This window comes from Filicampus tigris, chromosome 2 (genome assembly GCF_054856515.1).
Source record: "Filicampus tigris isolate MCC_2025a chromosome 2, RoL_Ftig_1.0, whole genome shotgun sequence".
Classification (NCBI taxonomy): Eukaryota; Metazoa; Chordata; class Actinopteri; order Syngnathiformes; family Syngnathidae; genus Filicampus; species Filicampus tigris.
Genome location: NC_141218.1, coordinates 38,655,638 through 38,680,076, shown reverse-complemented (window position 1 = coordinate 38,680,076; position 24,439 = coordinate 38,655,638). Strand labels below are relative to the sequence as shown.

Sequence of the window (24,439 nt, the reverse complement as noted above, 5' to 3'; positions counted from 1 at the left end):
TGCAGATTGGAGGATGCAGCCAACTGCTCCCTTGTTTCCCAAATAATTCTTGATGTTCTGCGAGGCCAAACCTACCCCCAATATGTTGCTACATTTGGAAACTCTGCGTTACAGAATTCTCTTGACTGGGTACCAATCAAGCACAACTATAATCACTGGGTAAGCAGTCTGAAGACTGGTTCCTCAGGCCTACCGCACATCGAGCGACATGGCCGAACATGACTGAAGTGGTCTAAAAAAAAATGCAGTTGGTGACTCATGTGTAAAGCAGGCCCTTGACACTCGCAATAAACAACTCGCTGCAACGTAAAAACTGCATTAACAGGATTTTTTTTGATGGACCACATATACTACTTGATTTATTTTCTTTTTCTTTTTTACTACAAACAAGATGGCACAATTTCCATGGAAACGCTGTACTGCAACTGTAGACACATGTGGACAAAATTGTTGGGACCACTGTGTTAAAGGGGAAGTCAACCCAAACAGATTTTTTTCATGTTCTATGCAAGCCCACTAGTTGAAACAAGGCATTCTGATAAATATTGCGTTTGTGGATTAAGAGTTAATCCACCCGTTTTTAGCCATCTCTGGGGACGGCCATTTTGTCACTTTTATCGACTGAAAATGACATCACAACTGCTCAGGGCTCAAGTAACGACCGATCACTGCTCACCTGTTTTCCGAAGCTGAGCCGTGATTGGTCGTTACCTGAGCAGTTGTGATGATGGATTTTGCTGCGTAACTCATATTCCACAAAGGAAATAGTGGGTTGATTTCCCCTTTACTGAAAGAAAAATAATAATGATAATAAAAAATACTAAATAATATTTATTAAAGGTGAATAAAAATCTTATGAGAATTAACCAGTGATCGGCCAACGTCACATTTGAATTGTCGTTGAATAGAATTATTTTAAATAAACTCATGAAGCCTGGACAAAAATGATGACACCTCGAGAAAATATTGAAAATACTGTATTGTTCAACCAAGATGTGGTCTCTAATTAGCATAATTGGTGTCCAAAATCAGGAATCTGTCAGCCGGCCTATTTAAAAGGTAACAAGTAGTCATGGTGAGGTTGGTGACATGGTTTATTTATAACACACTAAACACTGGCGATAGGAAGCAAAGGAGATTTGAAATGTCTCAGGATATTAGAAAGAAACTGACAACATGGTCCTCAGTCGGAAAAGGGTGGAGTGCCCTTCCCAGGTCGAGGATGAGATTCTGCCCCAAGTTGAGGAGTTTAAGTATCTTGGGGCCTTGTTCACAAGTGAGGGTAGGCTGCAACGGGAGATCGACAGGCGGATCGGTGCAACATCTGCTGTTGCAGATCGGTCTGTCGTGGTGAGCTGAGACGAAAAGCGAAGCTCTCAATTTAACCGTCCATCTATGTTTCTACCCTCACCTATAGTCATGAGCTGTGGGTCATGACCAAAAGAACAAGATCTTGGATACAAGCGGCCGAAATGGGTTTCTTCCGCAGGGTATCCGGGCTCTCCCTTAGAGATAGGGTGAGAAGTTCGGCCATCCAGGAGGGACTCAGGAGTCGAGCCGCTGCTCCTCCACGTTGAGAGGAGCCAGCTGAGGTGGCTCGGGCATCTGATTAGAATGCCTCCTAGACGCCTCCCTGGTGAGGTGTTCCGGGCATATCCCACTGGCAGGAGGCCCTGAGGATGACCCAGGACACGCTGGAGAGACTATGTCTCCCGGCTTGCCTGGGAACGTCTTGAGGTCCCTCCGGGACAGCTGGAAGACGTGGCTGGGGAGAGGGAAGTCTGGGCTTCCCTGCTGAAGCTGCTGCCTCTGCGACCCGACCTCAAATAAGCGGCAGATATGTCGCCATTTCTGTCAGTCGTGAGCAAACGGACGGTTGTTTAAAATTAGAGGCGGACCGGCCTATAGATGGGTAGTTTTTTTTTTTTCTCTTGTCTTGTCGCGGTTACATCAGATAGCGCTTCAAGTTTGCGAGGGAATGAGTGGAGTAATGGCAGACTCGAACAATATTCACAACGCTCCGGCAAGTTTAAAATCCAAAGTATGGAAGAAATACGGATTTTATAAAAAGAATGGAGTTCTGGATAAAAGTATCGCCATATGCAAAGACTGTAAAATGCGCTAAAGTACACTAGTAGTACGACAAATCTACGCACTTATTTGGTGAGGAGGCATGGATTTGACGAGGAATCTAGCACAGCTAAGACTTAATACACATACAGAAAAAGACGCAAACCTACAGGATTTTTTCCAACCGAAACTCGCCCACAACTCAGTGAGAGGAAACGTAATAACAGAATAAACAGAATTTTACAAGACAATCTGCTTACAGTTAGCTGTCCTAGGTTCTCTTTTCATGAAAAAATGTATAAAGGATGTGTTGAAATGTGCCTTGATCTGAGTTTTCACAGATCTATTGTTAAATTGCATTGAATTAACTTGAATATATTGGGCTTTGGAGATCTGTTACATGTTAATAAAGGTGACAAAAACATCCATCCATCCATCCATTATCTGTACCGCTTATCCTCACAAGGGTCGCGGGGCGTGCTGGAGCCTATCCTGGCTGTCTTTGGGCAGTAGGCGGGGGACACCCTGAATTGGTTGCCAGCCAATCGCAGGGCACACAGAGACAAACATCCGCACTCACAATCATACCTAGGGGCAATTTAGAGTATCCAATCAACTTACCATGCATGTTTTTGGAATGTGGGAGGAAACCGGAGTACCCGGAGAAAACCCACGCAGGCATGGGGAGAACATGCAAACTCCACACAGGGAGGCCGGAGCCGGGATCGAACCCACGACCTCTGAACTGTGAGGCGGACGTGCTAACCATTCGACCACCGTGCCGCCTGACAAAAACATACAAATATCAATTTTCTAGTCTTTGATTAATTGATTGTCCGTGCAGAAAAAGTACAAACAACTTATGATTGATTCACTTACTGGTTTCTTCTATAAAGTGTCAAAAAATGCCCCCCAAAAAACGTTTTAACCGCTTATCGTCACAAGGGTCGCGGGCATGTGGTACATCCTGAACTGGTCGCCTGCCAATTGCACTTGATCACGCATTCCAAAGTAAAAGCAATTGTGCTAATTCCAAGAATTTGGATCATTTTAAATTCAGGTATTTAAACTGTAGCACGTCCGCCTCACAGTTCAGAGGTCGTGGGTTCGATCCTGGCCCCGGCCTCCCTGTGTGGCGTTTGCATGTTCTCCCCGTGCCTGTGTGGGTTTTCTACGGGTACTCCGGTTTCCTTCCACATTCCAAAAACATGCATGGTAAATTGATTGGACTCTCTAAATTGCCCCTAGGTGTGATTGTGAGTGCGGGTGTTTGTCTCTGTGTGCCCTGCGATTGGCTGGCAACCAATTCAGGGTGTCCCCCGCCTACTGCCCGAAGACAGCTGGGATAGGCTCCAGCACGCCCCGTGACCCTTGTGAGGATAAGTGGTATCGATAATGGATGGATGTTATTTAAGCTGTTTATCATATCAAATGATTATCAATTCATTTGATAATGGAACGTTGTAGATTGATCAAATAATCGTGCCATCTCTACACTAATTCAAACCGAATCAAATCGTAATCATACAGAATCGAACCAAATCGAATTGTTCTACTTTAAAATTGAACCGTCCTTGAATCGAATCGCACCCCATGTATCGAGATGCGTATCGAATCGCCTATAATGGAGAGATTTACACCCCTAGTTCCCACGGTGCAGACTGATGACGAATAACGGACACTCAATTTTTTGTAAAATGCCCAGCTCTGGAAATTAGCATAGTGGTTGTAGCAGAGTTGATCGTTGTCTCTCTTCCACTCCGATGCCGATTAACACTCAAGTCCGCCTACCTAGTGAGCAGTGCTACATAAAAACATTTATGTGTCCACATTTATTAGATTCATGATCTGTACATATAGTAGTATTAGTAGCAACTTTATAGTGTATAGGACATATTGATGTGCATATAACTGACTCTTGGAGCATGATCGGGAATCAGCTACGAAGGGGATGGCTGCTTGGTACGTGTTATGGGATGATGCATGTCGTCATTCTCTCCACCAAAGCTACTCGATAGCCTTCATTATCCTTAGACGAGATGGCTTTTAATTTCCCTTACATATAAAAAATAAACGAGGGTCAGCAGTCTTACTTTTTCCAGTCTCCCTTTTCTGTTCGACTACTTTCAGCATAGCCACTCCACAACCTACCACCATGTTGTATACTGTATACTAACTACTAATGTACATAAGGTTGGCCTACCTCTGAATACATGATCCTGGCTGATGTTTTACAAGGCAAACAAGCATCATTCTCAGTGAGAAGCTGCTTAAGACTCTACTGCACACTATGATGTGGAAAAAAACGTAAGACCGATAAATACGTTTTGGATAGGCGGTGACAATGTTTATTAAGAAGTATCTATATGTTTTGTGGATTAAAGGACTTAATAGTATATGTAATGTATGTGCAAGCTACGTATGATTAACATTAGCCTCATGCTAATCGTCAATTAGCATCCACTTCTACTCATTTATCGCAATAAAATATGATACAACATATAAAATCAAGTTTACCATCTCTATTACTCTAATTGGTTTTAACCAATTTCTTTAACAATACGTAATTTAGCAAAAAAACACCTTATTAGAGCACATTAGCATTGAGGCCTAACCGCTTAGCAAACAAAGGCCTTGCTTACCGGAGCTCAGCATGAAGGCTCATTTAATGGAAAACAGCTCCTCACGTGAATATACACATACACTTCGTTGTCCTAACAAGCAAGCAATTCATTAGACACCGATATGTCTTCAGTCCATGAACACAGGAGGGAGGGGAGAGATGAAGGATAAGCACCCGGAAGCATCATTTTCGGGAGGAAGTCCAGATAATGGTTGTTTTGAGAACAGGCCAACACTAATATCAGTCAACCTTGAGTTTTTTGATACGCTGTGTGCTCAGAGAATGAGAGTAGTGCACGATTGCGCATGCACACGTCTTAGAGGGAACATTGTTTGTCAAACAGGGCTTAATGTGCTAGCCTGGTTTCTCTGAGTCCCACTCTGTCCCTCTCTCGTATGTTGCTCCACAGGGTTCTATTTTGGGGCCCCTGCTTTTCACTGCATTTGTTGCCCGTAGGCTCCATCTTAAGGGAGCATGATATTTCCCAGAGGTGGGCAATTCACACCACTTTGCCAGTCCATCATTCACCATCCATCAGCATCCTGGGCACCAGTCCTTCATCGTCAGTCCGTCATTTTTTCAAGACGAACCAATCTGTAATCTGCAGCCCACCCGTTATTTTAACCGTATTTCAGTCATCGCTTCCTTCTGTAAATTTGAAAGGTCCGCCAGTCCGTCTATCGTCAGTCGTCCCCCCCCCCCAAAAAAAAAAAAAAACGTAAAAGTACAGCCAGCGGGAGCATACTGGTGGCTGACTGCAGGTGTTTTGACTCCAAAAATGCCCCCAATCCAAGTAGCACCCTCCTACACCTATCTATCTTTGCTCGTCTTCGTTGTCTTCTTCTTGGTTGACTGGTGGATTACAGCTCTAATGCATACCGCAACCTACTGTACAGGAAGTACAAAACGTTTCCATATACAGTATAGTCAATGGAGGTAACCCTGCTTGTATTCAGCCCCACAAACATACAAGGCAGTCTTGAATATAAATAATTTCATCAAAATTTAACGGAAAACCACAACCTTAAAGGTTTATACAGTAGGCAAATAAAATACACATGCATAAAATATTAGACAAATATTGTAGATGTGTGTTGTCATAGGAAAGTGATCTCATCTGGTTTCGCCTCCTTCACAATCACAGTCAATCACAGCTGGCCATCACAGCCCATGAAGAGATCCTATTGAAAACAGGAGCACTTACTCTCACACAAATAGTCAATGCAGTCCTCTCTAATGCTACGTTCATACCAAATCCGAATGAAGCGGTCCGAGTCGCTTGATTCACTCGCGTTTGACCGCGGGAAATTTGAAACCTGAAATGCTGCAGCCGCTCATTCGCTCACAGCAGAGAGGGGAGGGGCTTCGCTTGGTAGTAGACTACGACAGCATTTTTCTACATCACAATCAAATGGCCGACACACTATGCTAATGCTAACAATATTGCTGACTTGGTAAAGTTCAAAAACTGTAAAAAAAAAAAAAAAAAAAAAAAAGAAGCCGCCGTGACGCAGTATGCCCGATGCTGATTGGCTGCAACAGTATTCCCGATGCTGATTGGCTGCTGCAGTATCCCTGATGCTGATTGGCTGCCGCAGTATCCCTGATGCTGATTGGCTGCCGCAAGGCGGAGTGGCGAGAAAAGATGACTAATAAGAAAAGATTAATAAGCGCCGGATGGGGCGAATGGACGGATTTTCAGTGCTTCGCTCCGCGTCCCACCGCTCCAAACGCATCATTCGCACCGCCCGGCGCCCAACGGCGCAATCGCCAGCGCGAACTACATTGACTCCAATACAAACGCGCTGCCAGAAACTCATCATCCGCGTTTGGTGTGAACGTAGCATTAGAAACCCCTAGGAACAAACACACATGATACAGGCGGGGTGTTTCTGTCAGTCGTGAACAAAACGGCGTCCGTCAATAACGGACTGAGAGTTACATCCGTACTTGACCCGGTTGGTGACGATTACACAGACGGACAAAAACCTCACGTTCGTCCGGGCTTAGTCTGTCATTTTTTATAATAATAATAATAATAATAATAATACATTTTATTTGTATAGCGCTTTCAAAACACTCAAAGGCACTTTACATGGTAATAAATAAATAAAAATAACAGCTGAAGCATACAACGAGAACAGAGTAAGACAATCATAAATATTAAAAAACTATGTGGGTGCAATAGTATATTAAAAATTATGACAGATGATAGAGGTTGAAAGCAGATTTGAAAAGGTGGGTTTTTAGTGCCTTTTTAAAAGAGGGGAGAGTGTGAATGTGTCTGAGGTGATGAGGGAGGGAGTTCCAGAGGGACTTGTCGCTATTGAGTTTGAGGAAGTTGGTCTGCATCCAGTTTTTTGTCAAGCAGGCAGTTGATGATAGTGGAGTGGGTGGCAGCAGTAATGGATTTGGTGGAGTTATAGAGCTGGGCGTGAGAGCCAATGCTTTGAATTTCTGCCATTACACTGGGTGTCATTGGCATAGCAGTGGAAATTGAGACCATGGAGGCATATTATGTGACCAAGGGGAATCACGTAAAGGATAAAGAGGAGGGGGCCAAGCACCGAGCCTTGCGGGACACCTTGGGGGACTGGGGCATTGTTGGACTGAGATTTAAAGATGGTAATGAAGTGGTGGTGGTCAGTGAGGTATAATTTTAACCAGGAGAGGGCAGTGCCGGTTATGTTAAGGGAAGACTTGAGACGGGTGAGTAGAATGGAGTGATTTATGGTGTCAAAAGCAGCACTAAGGTCAACTAGGATGAGAATATTAAGGGGGTGGGTATCAGAGGAGAGTAGGAGGTCATTTGTGACTTTAGGAAGGTCTGTTTCTGTGCTGTGACGGGATCTGAAGCTGGATTGAAATGGTTCATAGAGGTTATTGGAGTCAAGGGGGCTTTTGAGTTGTGAGGCAACAACTCGTTCAAATATTTCAGACAGAAAGTGAAGATTAGAAATGGGACAGTAATTTTGTGGGATGTCGGGGTCAAGGCGAGATTTTTTGAGGACAGGTGTAACAGGGGTGAGTTTGAGGGCAGGGAGGACAGAGCCACTGGACAGGGAGGAGTTAATTACTGAGAGAATAAGTGGGGTGAGAGCAGTGAGACAGGCTTTAACTAGTGTGGCGGGGACAGGGTCCAGGGTGCAGGTGGTGGTCTTTATGCCAGAGAGTAATATACAGAGTTCAGAGGGGGTGATCAGGGAGGAATGGGTGAGTGACCGGTCGGTTAATGGAGCAGTGACAGATTGTGAGTGGAGGAGGTGGAAGTGGCCAGTTGGTTAGAGATAATGTCAATTTTTTTTCCTGGAAGAATGATAGAAAGGAGTTGCATTTGTCAGGTGAGAAGGGGTGGGGGGGTGATGTCCATAGGTTTGAGGAGTTTGTTAATTGTGGACAAGAGGGTCTTGGGGTTGTTGGAGTCAGAGTGGATGAGCCTGGAGTAGTAGGAGGAGTGTGCAGTGATGAGGGTATCTTTATATTGCTGAATGTAGTCCTTGTATGCTATAGTGTGAACTGGGAGTCCGGTTTTGTTGGAGATTCGTTCCGAGAGTCAGTTGACATTTCCTGGTTTTCATGTGACGGAGTTCGAGGGTGTACCATGGAGCAGTGTCATACAGACCAGGTCCAGGATGTGTTCATGATTGTGGGTTGGGAAGTTGATGTGTTGAGTGAAGTTGAAGCAGTTAAGTGTGTCTAGGAATTCAGTGGTGAATTTTCAGTAAGTGGAGTCGATGTGGATATTGAAGTCCCTAAGAAGAAGGATGGAAGGTGAAGTGGAACAAAGTTGGGTGAGAAATTCTGACAGGTCAGAGAGAAGGTGGGTTCGGTTTGGGGGGCCGATAGATGATTGAGGTGATCAGGGGTTTAGGTCCGGAGGGTCTGAAGGACAGGTGTTCAAAGGAAGAAGGGGCTTGGACGGTGATGAGGGTGGTTCTTATGGATTGTCTGTGAATAACAGCAATCCCACCACCACGGGATTCAGTGTGTGGTTTATCCATGTATGAGAATCCAACAGGGGTGGTTTGATTGAGATTGTAGTATTCCAGAGGTTTTTGCCAGGTTTCAGTGAGACAGAGAAAATCCAGGTTATTGTCCATGATGAATTCCTGGAGGATGAGACCTTTGGTGTTTAGAGTCTGGGTGTTGAACAGGGCGAGTTTCATGCTGGGAATTCTGGTGGGTTGGGAGGATTAAGATAATATTCTGAGGTTGGCTGGGTTAACATGCTGATTAGTGCGGTGAGAAATTTCGCAGCGCTGGGACCAGAATGATGGGATGGAGTTAACTAAGTGTCAGTGGTAAATGAATTTGTGCTGGAAGCCGTGTGAGGATAATTGGGTGGGATGTAGAGGTGATATTCTTTGTTTGCAGATTTAAAACTATGTGTGGAGCTGTCTGAGATAGATTCAATAGGGAAACTAGTAACTGAGGGTTGTAGTGACATGTGGGCCAGGTAGGGGGGGACTTCACAAGAAACGGGGTTTGGAGGTGACAGAGTAGATGAAGAGAGGGGTGTGCGTATGTGTGAAGCAAATAGTTAGTCACATGGATATGAGTGGACAGCGTACTGAATATTAGCCGCAAGCATGCGGCTGCCTAATTTGTTGGGGTAGATGCCATCAGTTTTAAAAAAGGAAAATGGTTCCCAAAACAAGTTAAAGTTATCAATAAAAAACGTTGTGGGACCTACAAGTGGCCAAGTGTGAAGACTGAGAATTCTGCTAAAACGAGCTGAGCTACAACCAAGTATTCGAAGGGGACCACTAATAAAAACTGACTTACCGCAGCTGTCCAAAAAAATTTAAAAGACGATTAAAGTCGACTTTGATGAGCTCGGACTGTTGGAGTGAAGTATCATTTGTTCCCACGTGTACTATGACTCTCTGGATGGAGGCAGGCGGGGCAGTTTTTCCAAAATGTCAGGGACCATGGCTCCAGGAAAACTGTGTGTGGCTGCATTGAAGAAGCGGATATTTGTAACTATGCAATCCCTGACTATCAGTGTAGTTGGGGGAAGCAGGGGACGAGGAGGTGTGGGGAATGGTTAGGGCTTGGTCAAGGATGGAGATGGAGTGGATGACACAGAGGAATTTGAGCCAGGACTTCTCCTGACCTCCTTGCGATTAGGTTATGAAAGCATCATGAGCAGCAAATGTATGATTATCAAATGATAGTAATTATTGTACCCACAATGCAGGTTATACATTTCCCGTTATTTGTCAGTCATCAGTAAAACGGGCGTCCATCAGTGACAGACTGACAGACCTTCCGTCAGTACTGACTGAATGCCCACCTCTGGTATTTCCTTCCACTGCTATACAGATGACAGATCTTTGTCCTGCTAAGCAAAAGGGATGCTTTCTCCAGAAGGTCACATTTGTCCTATGTGGAGGAAATCAAATCCTGGATGACACTGAATGTCATGAATTTCAACAAAAAGAAAACAGAAGTTAAGGTGTTTGGTCCCATTGGCGCTTATACATCCCACCTGTTGACCTGGGTCTCTTGTCGCCTTACCATAAGCCAACAGTCTCAAACTTGGGTTTTAAATTGGACAGTGATTTTAAATTGTACCGGCATATCAGTGCTTTTGTTAAATCCATCTTTTTTCATCTGAGGCAGCTATTTAAAGTAAAGCCTCTCCTTTCTCAACATAATTTAGAAACAGTAATCCATGCCTTGCATCTCGGCTGGATTACGATAATGCACTTTATTTTGGAGTTAGCCAGTCCTCCCTCTTTTGTCTCCGGTTGGTCCAAAATACTTCTACTCGCCTCCTAACTGGTGCTCATAAGAGACAGCACATTCATTCTAATTCTGGTCTTCCTTCGCTGGCTCCCTGTACATTTTAGAGTTCATTTTAAGATACTTTTATTTGCTTTCAAATCCTTAAATTGACTCACCCCACCTTACCTCTCTGAGCTCCTCCACCCCTACACACCTGCTCGGTGCCGAGGTATGGAGGACTAAACAGAGGCTCAGCGGGGATGGAGCCTTTTCCATTCCCTTTGGAATGACTTTCCATTAAATGTTAAGCAAGCCACCTGTCTGTCCATTTTTAAAACTTACTGTATTTTTCGGACTATAAACCGCTGCTTTTTTCCTAGGTTTTGAACCATGCGGCTTATATTCCGGTGCGGCTATTCGGTAGATTTTTCTTCCACCGCTAGGCGACTCTAACCGGAATTACAGTACAATACAATTGCCATTAACAGGATGTGACTGCAGGTGGAAGAGTTCAACAGGCGAGGGCGCTATGCACTAGGTAATTGCATTACACAATACAATTTTATTTATATAGCGCATTTAATAACAGCTAGAGCTGTAACAAAGCACTTTACAAAACAATAAATAATATAATATATATAAATAACTAAAAAACAAAACACCGTTTTTGAATACCCGCGATCCCATGGTTGCCATCAAATAGCAAGAGAGGATATCATCATGCGCCGCCTCATGTTCACGCTGACTACGTACCAAATGTTACGTTTAAGAACTCGGAAATCCCACCACTTAGTTAACACAACATGACTTATTTTCCACAAACCCTTAATGGCAACACCTAACAATAACAGAAAAACATACCTCGATTGTTAGAATATGCCAATTTAGAGAGGTAAAAAATATGTTCCTCCTAATCTTTAAAGTTTTTTTTTCATTCCGGGTGCATAACACAGTTTGAATATATAATTACCAGTATGCATATTGGAGAAGCAAAACAAAAAGTTTCGGATCAGGGTTAAAAACAAAATTAAAAACCAATAAAAGTGTTTAGTTTAGTCTCTTCTGCATTAAAAAAAAGAGTTGGTGGCCAAGAAAAGTTAAATATGTTTGCAAGTATTTATTTTAGTATTTATTGGTAGTTACATAGTATTAGTGCAACAAAGCATAGTGTATAGTTTTGGGTTCCATTTTAAAATGCACTAAACATTTACAGCTAAAAAAAAAAGAATATAGGCCGCAGCATTGCCTTCAATTTCAATTACCCCATTTATAATAAACATGCCAGGTATGTTTATTATGTTAATTATCTTAATTATTCTTTTGTGCGAGCGGCACGGTGGTCGACTGGTTAGCACGTCCGCCTCACAGTTCAGAGGTCGTGGGTTCAATCCTGGCTCCGGCCTCCCTGTGTGGAGTTTGCATGTTATCCCCGTGCTTGCGTGGGTTTTCTCCGGGTACTCCGGTTTCCTCCCACATTACAAAAACATGCATGGTAAGTTGATTGGACTCTCTAAATTTCCCCTAGGTGTGATTGTGAGTGCGGATGTTTGTCTCTGTGTGCCCTGCGATTGGCTGGCAACCAATTCAGTGTGTCCCCTGCCTACTGCCCGAAGACAGATGGTATTGGCTCCAGCACGCCACACGACCCTTGTGAGGATAAGCGGTCTCGATAATGGATGGATGGATGGATGGATATTCTTTTGTGCATACCTTGAAGAATTCTAGCTGTAAGCTACCGATGGTCATATAGGAGCCTGGTGTGATTATGCCGCGATTCACATATGATCCGATTATTCGCAACAACTGTTGGTGATTAGTCGATTGGCCAAATAATAGTTGTGGCAGCCCTACTTGACATGCTTGTAGCAAACATCATTGCGTATTGCGTTTGTGGATGGCTGCAGCACCACATTAGCGCACATACAAGCATGGTAGAGAGTTTAAAAAAAATCGAATCGAAAATCGGGAACTGAAAATTGAATAAGGACTTGAGTGAATCGTTACATCCCTTGTATTATGTAGTAGAACAATAAAAGGTGGCCATTAGCTGACAAATTGGAGTAGCAGCGGGCAGTGAAATGAAGATAAGTACTGTTTATTTTCTCTTTCTGTTCCGTTTTAATCAGCAAAGTTGCTGCCATGTTAAAAGGCACCGTTAGGAAAGATTCTGTTCAGATACATACATGTACAGTTCAAAATCATTCTGTAAATGTAGTAAATATCTAATTTCTCAACATAGAAGACAACTTCATGGGTTTCAGGGAAGATGATTAAAGTGACTCGTGATTTCAAACACGGGAGAAATTAAGATAAATACTGTTCTGTTCTGTTTCGTTTTAATTAGCAAAGTTGCTGCCATGTTAAAAGGCACTGTTAGGAAAAAAATCTATTCAGGTACATACATGTACATTTACTGTTCAAAATTGTTCTATAAATGCAGAAAATATCTATTTTTTCAACATAGGTGCGGCTTGTATAAAGGTGCAGCTTATATGTGTTTTTTTCCATTAATATTCAAAAAATAGAGTGCGTGCTGCTTATATAAAGGTGCAGCTTATAGTCCGGAAAATACAGTAAGAACACATTTGATTCTTTGGTTTTCAACTCAGCTTGAGACTCGGCATTGTTCTATGTTTTATGGTGTCTGCTGTATTTGTGTCAGTATGAATTAATTGGTAAATTGATTGATAAATAAATTGGTTACTAATTGATCAAATTAAGTCACACTTTGCACTAAATTAAGAATAAATACAGTGGTAGTGGTCTCTGAAGAAGTGGATATACTCTCAGTTTTCACCCTTTTTTTTCCAAAGTCCAACAATACACCCCGTTTTAGAAATGGTAAAAAGTGAATGGACTGTCACTTGTATAGCGCTTTTCTACCTTTGGTACTCAAAGCGCTTCACACTGTACAACTGTAATATGTAAGAAAAAATAGTAATTTCTACTTGCTCACAATAATAAAATTATCATGACTTGATTAGGAGCGGCAATAAAATAACCACACAGAAATTCATCTGTTGATTCAAACTAAATCAACATTTAAAATGAGGCAGAATCTGTCAAATCACCTTTTGTTACAGTATGAGGCCTCACCTTTCAGTAAACTGAGGATGCAATTTACTGCCTGTGTATCCTCTCACCCAGGGGCTGAGCTATGGATGGGCCTGGGTGTGCACAGGCCCACCCAGATTGACAGACTGCCCACCCAGTGAGATTCATGAAAAAAAAAATACTTACAAATTTTTGTAAATTATTATGAAATTATTTTTGAAAATTGTGTTTCGTTGTGTTTTTTTTTATTGTATTGAATATTAAGAATTGGCATTCTGATAAACAGGGCATTCTGATATATATTGCGTTTGTGAAATAAGTGTTAATCCACTTGTTTTTAGCCATCTCTGGTTGCGGCCATTATGTCTTCTGTCAACTGAAAATGACATCACAACTGCTCACAACGACCAATCATGGCTCAGATTCAGAAAACAGGTCATGATTGGTCGTTGTGAGCAGTTGTAATGTCCTTTTCAGTCGACATAAGACAAAATGGCCACCCCAGGAGATGGCAAAAAACGAGACCATTTTGCTTCTTAATTTATATTCCACAAACGCAGAATTAATCAGAATGCCGTGTTTCAACTAGTGGGCCTGCTGGGAACATATTCTTGAAAAAAAAATGTTTGGGTTGACTTCCGCTAACATTAGTCGACACGCAGTTTAACTATTGGTGCCAGTCTCTCCTCTCCTAATTGTGCAGTCATATTGCCAGTAGTTTAAAACAATGATTCATTTGGAAACCACCTTAAAATTTACCAGAGTATTATGTCTTCACTGAATGTATGTTCTCTGGAAACGTGCCACTCCAATAATCATGCATCTTTCAAGGAGATGTAGAGTGACTGGATAGTCAACTGGGGTGGCCTGGTACCTGACGTGTTAGCAATATTTACCTTGGCACGACCTGTCCTACTCTGCCTCTGATTGGCTCATCAGTCTTCATGCCAAAAGTTAACCAATCCAATCAGTGAAGGCAGCGAGGGTGGGTCATGGCTTCACCCTCCTTGAGGAAAAAATGGAGAATCTGACTCACAGGTAATGAACGGTACGCATGAGAGCGGATTTAGAAGTGGGTATACGCAAAGCTGACTGAAAAATAAGTAGGTATACTCCGTATACCCACATATTCCCTGGACAACACCATTGAATCAGGCAGGCTTATATAGTCTTTGATCATTGGTTCAGTGCAGCACACGGCAATAGTAAAATCCCCAATAGGAAGAACATGATCCATACTTTAAAAGTGGACATCATTTTTGTTCGAGGAACAAAAAAAAGTAATGTTTAAAAGTTTGTGTATTTGGAAGGTGGGTAAATGACAGCACACAGTACCAGGTTGGAGCAACCCCGTCAGAGTGAGGAAGTCCAGGCCCACAGGAGTTGAAGAAATCTTTCACCATAAAAGTTTTGTATACCAAGCACCTGGTATTCTCCAGGCCAATCAATTTAGGGCCATGCATCAGTGGAGCAGGGAGCCAAAGACTCTTGACAGAGTTTTCTCCTCAGTGAGGCCCACCACATGTCTTTTAGATCCAATTCCAATCACATTTTATAAAAGTCATTTTATAGACCTTTTAGAGACTAGCCTTTAACCAGAGTTGGGCACTTGACACTTTTTTTCCGGTCCGTCCTGGGTACCCTTCCGTCCTCGTCCCTCCATCGTTATTCATAAAAATGATCATCTTCCGACCACGTCCATCCTCGTCGTTTTAAACCGGTTCCGTCCTTGAAGTCAATGTAGTTAGTGCGGGCGAGCGTGGTTGCGTGCAGGGCGGCGCGGATGATGCACTTGGAGCAGTGGGACGCGTAGCGAAGCACGGAAAAGCCGCCCATTCGGCGCGGCTAAAGCAAACTAGCCTTATTCCCTCTTTGTCCCTTTTTTTGAAACTTGTCGTCCTGCGTCCCAAAAATGGGCATCCGTCCGGAGAAGGAGGGATGGACCATTCCGCCCCAATGGGACAGAATGCCCAGCTGTTTTTAACCATCATGAATTGCTGCCTTCATACGTGTCTTCCTTGCTGCCTTTAAGGAGGTAGTGTTGAGGCCTCTGCTAAAAAAGGGCAATTTAGATCCTAATGATAACAATTTTAGACTGGTATTGACTCTAATTCATTTTTAAGCAACGTTTTAGAAAAGCTTGTTTTTACGGAGCTCACTGGTTTTATTAATGCACAGAATGGCCTTGAGAAATTTCATTCTGTTTTTAGAGTGAACCACAGCACCAAGACACACCTTTTAATCTTAAATTATTTTAGACTAAATTATGATGGAAAAAAGATGATAGTGCTGGTTCTGCTGGACCTGGGCGCTTCTTTTGATACAGGACTAGGGTCTACTGTATGGTATGTGTATGTGTTTGTGGGTGACCTTATGGAGGCAGTTGTGGTGAGGAGGAACTGTGATCATGTTTGACCTTGCGGGGGCAGGGCCTGGGAGATGGGTGGGGGTGGTAAGGATTTTAATCTGTAAAGTAATTTTATTTCTGTATGACAAGCGCTCTATAAATAAAGTTTTGATTGATTGAGGCAGCACCTTTAATATCTGGAGGTGCTGAGAAAGCCGAGGAGGACGATTGCAGCAGGGCTGTCGTTCTATATCTATTTTATATTGTAGACAGCTGTGGGATTAAGAGAATTCCTCGGTGATAATGACGTGAGTAACACAAATGGCTGCACTCCATATCCGCCTACTGGCTGTTTGCTCAAGTCTTTAGCACATCCATTTTGTTGGCAAAATTTGACCATGTGTTTCGCTCATTGAACAATAGGAGGAGCGGTTAAAATCTCCTGGCCTTCTCAATCTCCTCACTAACTTTAGTAACAGCACTGTTCCATCAGTATGCGTGTCAGGTTTATCAGGCAGACATTCATAAATGTTCACACAAAATAAAGAGATGAAGACACTCACTTTTGAATTTTATGCTTGCAAGGAGAACGGAGAAGAACTGTACGGATACAATTCTTGAGTGCGGTCTGAAACAGTCTCTCCGGCTCCTTTCTTTTTATTCTTTCTTACTTCCCTAGTTACATGAGCGTTCCAACTCTAAAGGGTGGGGTGAATGAAATTGGCAGTCGGAACGTCTTGCACGTGTCTGTCTGTGTGTATGCATGTAGGTGGAAAATTACTTAAGTACATGTGTGGTAAGAAATGTTGACATCTTTAGTAGAGTTAATCAATGTAGCAAGATATTTCAGCAATCATCTTCATATTAGGAGTCATCAGCATGGCTTCACCTGACCTCCTTGCGGGTAGTTTATGAAAGCATCATGAGCAGCAAATGAATGATTATTGTATCAATAATTATTCCCACAATGCGTTTTTCAAATTTTCTTTTGTGATGCGTACTGAGCACTCACCAGCCCTGTGTTTGAAGCAGATTAGATCATTGTGGCTGCAGATGAGTATCATAAACAGCATAACCAATAAACAAACAGCAAAGAAAGTCCTAATTGTCCACCAAAAACCTCACTGTCAAAACACTGCAAATGTGCCAATGGTTTAACACGACACAAAAAGAACGCTGTGAAATTACAATTCAAGGAAAAGTCAACAGAGCTGATGTAACAAGCTGCCAAGTCACATGCGCCTCTCAAACATGGAAGAGACGTTGAATTCCACATGTAATTTATTAATTCAGTCATGCAGAGTTAAAAACAGCACATCCAATATTGAGTCTTAGGGTCATAATTTCTGACAAGTCACGGATTTTTCCATAACACCAGCTGCACAGGAAAGAGATTTAGTTTTGACGCTGGAACAAATTAATTATATTTCCATTCATTTTATAAACATCGGTTTGTAGTCTCTGAACGATTTATATACATTAAGCAAGGTTCCACTGTGTGTGTGTTGATGACACGTAACCTTATACTACATACATTTTCATTTCCAGGATTCACAGATTTGCAGTATCCCACTTTCACTTCACTTCCAGATTGAATGGATCAAATATGGATTCTTGTGGAATCCCCAAGCTCAGATTGTGAGTGTCGAGGAAGTTATCCAAACCAATAGGACCAGTTTGGTAGGTAATATACAGTGAACATGTACTGTAGGCTCATATACACTTAAACATGGCTCTCCAACTGTTGACAAAATATAAACAGCAAGGAAAACAAATATACAGTATTTATTTGTATTGAAATCTAACCTATCTTTACCTCCATGAAGGGCTTGGTAGTACTTGACACAGGCTCAAGTTAATTGAAGGAATTAACTCTGGGGTCATTCCATAACAAATCACCCCCCAAAAAATTAGAAAATTTAAACCAAACATATTTTGATTTTTTTGAAACCTGCTGTACTTGTTGATAGTGATGGCGCAACACTAAATCTCAAATTTCAGGTCAGTTAAGGAGGGATTTGGGAGCGACAGCCCACCGAATTTTCATATGTTCGGCAAAAAGGGGCGTGGCTGTCTTACTTTGAACCCTTATATCCAGGCCCACCTTTATCTACTCTACTCTACTCATATATATATATATATATATATATATATATATATATAGGAGTGTCAAATTAGTGCATTAATTTCCATCAATTAATTACAGTCTGAGTTAAAGCGTTATTAATCACAATCTAATTTTGAATCTCTAACTTTACTGTTTCTGTATGATGATGAGATCCATTTTGATGCGTGGGGCTTGTGCTTGAGTTGTTGGGTGTGTAAAAAACAATGGTCAATGTCACCCCCTTAAGTGGACGCTGTCATTGTGTTTGGCATAACATGATAGGATCGTATTCTAGGTGGGAAGGCAAGTTCAGGAGCAGAGAGAAGACGTGAAAATGGAGGAGCATGTGAGAATTGTTGGTCCGATGAATGGTAAATTTAAAAAACGTCCTGACAGCACTATTGGTAAATGTAGAGTGATATGCCTTCTTTGCAAGAAGGACTTTGCTAACCAAAGAAGCAGTCCATGCCTACCACACAAATGCAAAGTAACCATCTGCGACTAAAGCCACAGCTAATGATGGCATGTGGCAAACTGGGCGTTACCATGGCAACAGCTTTTTGCGAAAAATCACAAACTTACTTTTTTAACACCATAAAGGCCAAAACACTCTTCCAAGCAAATACGAGGTAGATCTGGTAAACCTGCCAAGAGAAAAACTTTAAAGAATAAAACATATACTTCCTTTAGCCAGTAGGTGGCGGTACCACTTTGATGAAAAGTAAGTTCGTGAATGTCTTCAGCCCTGGACTATCATCAAATAACAGAAATATGTGTGTCACCTTCCACCCCGCTTATCCTATACAGGGTCGCGTTGAAGTGCTGGAGCCTATCCCAGCCGACTATGGGCGAAAGGCGGACTACACCCTAACTGGTCGCCAGCCAGTCACAGGGCACACGCACAGACACAGTCACTGAGTGGGAACCGATCCCACGCTGTGTGAGAAATATTTCGAAGTGGGTCAATTACAGCAGTTTTTGTAGTCAAGGTGATATCAGCTTTTAAAGTTAGTTCATAATGGCCGACTTCCTGTTAGTTTTAGTATATGGCTTCAAGAGACTTGCTGTACATCTTGACCTGTTACATACATATACTACCATTTTTCGTACATCTAGAAATGTACAACCGGGGCTGATTTTTTTACATATTTCTAGGGGGTGTCAGTGAGCCATTTTTTAAAACTTGCTCAGTAATTATTTGCGAAGAATAATGATTAATAATGATAATAAATAATAATTTCTACACAAACAAGAAGGACCTTGCGGCGGTCGCTACTTGGGCCCTAATAATAATTTCTACAGACACAATAGGGACTGAGCAGCGATAATTTCTACAAAAACAATAGGGACCTCACAATGTATCAAAATTCAGTTACAACTAGAGCTGCAAGCAGCCATAAAGAGCCCTCGCAGCCCTGGCTAAGTTGGGGTACTGGCACATTGGGATGCTCGCACATTGGAATTGGAATTTTTGGAAAATTAAGTACATCATATTAAAAGCAATTTTGATCAAATAGGACCTCTATAAAAGGCTGAAAATGAGGCAAAATGTGAAAGAAAATTTAAAATGGCCGACTTCCTTCTGAGTGTAGCAGGGCTTCAGAGATTTTTGTAGGCCGCTTAGCTTGGGCTGCTCTGTTAGCGTTAGCGTGGCCGCGGGGTTTAGGGCTGCTGGACACGAGCAGGCTCCCCACACCCCTTCTCTTACTCTGCGCAATGTTGCTCATAGCAGGATGCTCATAGCCCACATGAAGGGATTCGCCCCTCTGAGGAAGACAGTGATCACGAAGAAACGTTCTCCGATCCTCGTCGAGATGGAAAGATTACTTATGTTATGGATTGAGGATCAAAATCAATGTAGGCTTAATATCAGCCTAATGCTCATTCAGGAAAAGGCACGTCATATTGCCCCTTTTTTGACGAACATATTAAAATTCAGAGGGCCGTAGCTCCCAAACCCCTGTTCCAATTGACCTAAAATTAAAAATTTTGTGTCGTGTCGTTACTATCAACAAGTACAGCAAGTTTCATTAAAATCAAACTCCGCTTGGTTCAACCCACTGAGTGATTTGGCGACCCTGTCAACAAACCTCCTATATAGTGCTAATTGGATTGTAAACATTTTGGATTGAGTGATGATAATTTAGATTACAATACCAGAGTCTTGCACATATACTTTGACCATCAAAAACAAAAATGCATTCCGAATGAACACTTCTCTTTCTCTCACAGGCTAGTTTCATCAGGGGCAGTGATTCGCTCTCAATTCGGAGTTCAGTGAGCTTCAAAGAAATTTCTGCTTCTGCCCTTCCTGGTTACAGAGCTACACCAACCATCAATGCCAAGCTGCCTATGAACTTCTTCTTTCCATTTGTTTGATTCAGCAACTTCTTACAGACTGTGAAAGTCCACTTACCAAAATGGTAATTCAAATTACATGAAGGGCAAAGAATCAATTGGATGAAGCAAAAAAGCATTAATGAAGAAAATATTTTGACACACGAAATCGTGAACTGAACAGATCAAACAATTCAGAAATGATACATGGATTTATGCGGAAAAAAAAAATACAGAAAGTTACATGATATAAACTCATTTAAATTCATTGCCAATCAGAAGTCTATGCCATGCCTTTTGAGAAGTGTCTGAAGCTTCTGGTTGTCTTGTTGCTAGGACAGATAAGAGAAATGAGTTAATTTGATGTTTGAGAAATCAGGTATCAATCAATGCATGTCTATAAATGTCTCAATTATGCGCTGGATAAATCTTTTTATAATCTTTTTTCTCAATTAGTTTCATCATTGCTAATAACCATAGACTAGATTGTTAGGATGTTGCAGGCAACTAGTTGAAGCCTTGAACTACAGTACTTAAAGGTACACTTGTGTGAGCTTAACATTGGCAATAGGCAATAGGTTTGCATGTAAAAACAACATTAGTACTAAAATGCCCACCTCAAAAAACTCTGTAGTGATTTATGGTCTTTTTTTGTGATTAGATTTACGACAAATTTCCACGGCCCAAAAAGGGGCGTGGCTTATGTAATGTTTTCGGTCCCAGCGGTCTACGTCACGAGAGGAAGGCATGCTTGGTAATATTGCTCGCTTTGTCAGTTCTGTTGTCTAAAAAGGTGACCAATCGCCACCAAAATGCAAATGCACATTACTACTCTTGTCCACTTCAAACTGTGAAAGTATAAAAGTGTTCTGCACAATAGTTTGGATTTATTGACATAAAACGTGATCTCATCATGATCACCTCCACAAAATCAAAAATACCGTGGCGATTGCTCCTCCACTTTCACAAGCTGAAGCGGACAAGACCATGAATGCGCACACGAACCCCGACTGGTTATATTTCTGACATTTAGCGATGCTAAACTCGTGTCTCAGAAGGAAGAGAGACGTGGCTTGCAGCAGCAGCAGGCAGATTGGAGCCCCCCACTTCCATTCCCGGTTAAAGGTAGGATTGGGACAGCGGAAGTTTAGCAACAACTAGCTCCAGTCCGTTCAAACAAAAGGCGTTAGCACAACAACATTAGCCCCTTACTGTCTGCCCAGCGTGTGAAGGTGAAGATGAGCCTGTGTCTTCATGTCGCCTCGCAAGCAGTCGCGCACGGTGTGGTGTCTCTGCTTTTTGCTTGCAGCCCCCTTCCCGAGTGAAGCGACTTGAGAGTGACAAAAGCCCTCATTGAACAACGAACGAGTTCCAGCGAGGCTGACTGCACAGCCGAGAGTGTGGCCGCATTGGAATGTTCGGCTGTTACCTTCCAAATTGGACGGCGCGTTGTAAGCCGAAAATCTGGAGCACTCCTCATTCAAATAAATGTGCACGTCTCATTTCCACTTCAGTCTCTGTAAATATCCTGACTGGTGTTTAATGCCTCGCCCGTCCTAACCATGATCAGCAAAGAACCTTCTCTGTAGCAAACACGGTGCTCCTGGCTGGTTAACCGGCCGTGGCAAACACGGCTGAAGGTGGACACGGAGCTTCTTGGCTGCCTAGATGGTGGATCTCCGTGAAATGGAGCCCCATGTCTTTTCAAAGTTTATACCCCCATCCATTTTCTCAAATCGGCCACTTACTAGCGATCACACACCGCACGGGTGATGCCGAGCGGAATCTGGCAGCTCACCGGCTACTGGCTGACCGGTGGCGGCGTGGAGCTAACTCCTACTCAAGCGGGTAGACACAAACCCTCATGTATGGACGGTAAGAAGAATATCTCCTTCTGCTAACTTTGACTGTTAACAATCAACCAGCCAGCCGCGGGAGGCAACATCCATGTGTTGGCTGCCTATGGCAAAATAATAAAGCATTTGCATCGCTAAATGTCCAAAAACTATGATCAATTGTCACTAAAATTCGTATCCACATTACTGGTATTGTCCATTCTAACCGGTAATTAAAATAAAAATATAGAAAAACCGATCAGCACAATGTGTTTGATTTTGTGGAGGTGATATTGTGCCGCCCGCTTTTATATTTTCACAGTTTGAAATGGACAAGAGTAGGAATGTGCAAATGAATTTTAGTGGTAATTAACCACTTTCACACACCAGGTGACAACAGAACATGACAAACCAAAACAAGGAACAACACGTATCAAGCCTCGTCCCTGCAATGATGTTGACAGTCTGAGATGGAGAACAAAAAAAACCAAAACAAAAAAACACCCCAAAAGTGGGCAGGCCAATTTGCGGCTTTAGTCATCACAAAAAAAAAAAACATAAATTACGACAGAATCTTTTAGGGGGGTGAATTTCAGTCCTGATGTAATTTTTTCATACAGACAGATATAAGTGTTAAATGTTCAAAATGCACAATCAAGTGTCACTTTAATTACAACAGTTTGTATAATTCAGCAGTTAAAGCAAATCTCATTTTTTTCATTTCAAATCCATTGTGGTGGTATTTAGAGCAAAAAAATGTTCAGCACAATCAAGTCTCCCTTTAATTACAACAGTTTGTATAATTCAGCAGTTAAAGCAAATCTCATTTTTTTCATTTCAAATCCATTGTGGTGGTATTTAGAGCAAAAAAAAAATAACTGTTGTATAATAAATGTCAACCAAAAATAATGGGACATATGGTTGTTCAGCTGTTCCATGGACAGGTGGGCATGTATGGCTGCCAGTGGAACTGTACTGACTGCTGACAAAGGCAGCAGGATGAAATCTGAAGTGTTTTGGGCAATTTGATCTGCTCATATTCCGCCAAATACTTCAAAACTTATTAGACAGCATTTTACAGTGCAGATGGACAATGACCCGTGCACACAGAAAAAAACAGCCAAAGAGTTTTTTCAAGGTAAAATGGTTATGTGTGCGTGGAACAGTTAGCATACACAGACAAGCAGGAGTCTCTGCATTAGCATATTTGGTGAGTACAATGTGATTTATTTATTTAAAAATATGATATTTTATGATGGATTGGAAGACAAAGGTAACTGTTTTTTGCTTTCGTAATATTGGTATTCATCTTCAAATATGTGAAATTCTCTTCTTTTACTCATTCACTGCCAATTATGAATTTACTTGTCTTTTCACAGTCCAGCCCTTCAATCACAGGAAATTTTTTCAAATGTTATTTTATGTTATTTTATGACGTGATAGCGTTATTAAGAGGTGGATTAGGTCACTAAAAAAACACTGTAGCCCTAAATACGAAACTCACCACCCTCCACTGAAATTTTGTCATTGATATGTATTTTAAAAGAACTGAATAAAAAAATATATATATTTTTCACTCAGTTTTCAGTTATTTCGACATTTTTTGGTCCAACTACATAATTATACCAGGGCTACACAATGTAAGGTTATTAAAATTTACTGTTCCATAAAAATACATTCAATTCATATTTAACAATTTGAGTTTCATGGCCCGTTTGACAAATTAATTGTCCATCTCTGACTCACAATATGGGATCCTGTGTTCTATCTTACTCAGGACAGTCCTCTGAGGGGGCACTCTTTTTTTGCACCACGGGGCGCTTTTGGGTTGGACCTACTTTGACAGACATTCAAAGCCACGGCACAGCAACGTGGAGATAACCGTCTCACTGGCGGCCCCCCCTTGCGACGCATTAGGACACTGTCTCATGGCAAAGAGACACCCTAGTCAAGTGAGCCAGTCGCCACAACGGTTCAACGCACCGTGAGGGTCAACTTTAAAATAAAAGTAAAACACGTAACTTTTATTTTGAATTTGGCTCTCGGAAGCAGTCGGTTGCGATGGCTAACATGACTTCGAATTGCGGCTGGCCTGACCTACTTTCAGTGCGCAAAAGAGCGATGACTGACTTGAACAAACGTACCCATCTGTCTGCATTGAAATTGTAATTCTGTGAAATAATCCCAATTTTTAACTCATTCATTGTCAAGGACATGCCGTATTTATTTGTCTTTTTACAGTCCAGCCATTCAATCTCAGGAATTTATTTATATTTTTTTCATTTTTTTTTATTTTTATCCTGAATACGTAATAACGGTACTCCCCAAGCCTGTAT

General features: G+C 42.0%; 2 protein-coding genes across 7 annotated transcripts in view; one reads left to right on the top strand and one right to left on the bottom strand.

The window, feature by feature from the left end:
- tctn1 (tectonic family member 1) overlaps window positions 1–23,679 on the top strand; it is an 85,423-nt gene extending 61,744 nt beyond the window's left edge. For all 3 annotated transcript variants that reach the window (XM_086024156.1, XM_086024154.1, XM_086024155.1), the window contains 3 exons: window positions 6–159; window positions 17,373–17,504; window positions 20,164–23,679. In XM_086024156.1, the coding sequence (XP_085880282.1) occupies window positions 6–159; window positions 17,373–17,504; window positions 20,164–20,310 (433 nt within the window). In that variant the 3' untranslated portion in view covers window positions 20,311–23,679. The remainder of the gene's footprint in view (window positions 1–5; window positions 160–17,372; window positions 17,505–20,163) is intronic.
- Window positions 17,088–24,439, bottom strand: part of hvcn1 (hydrogen voltage-gated channel 1) — a 58,189-nt gene continuing 50,837 nt past the window's right edge. For all 4 annotated transcript variants that reach the window (XM_086024160.1, XM_086024158.1, XM_086024159.1 and 1 more), the window contains one exon: window positions 17,088–20,600. In XM_086024160.1, coding sequence (XP_085880286.1) covers window positions 20,544–20,600 — 57 coding nt within the window. In that variant the 3' untranslated portion in view covers window positions 17,088–20,543. The remainder of the gene's footprint in view (window positions 20,601–24,439) is intronic.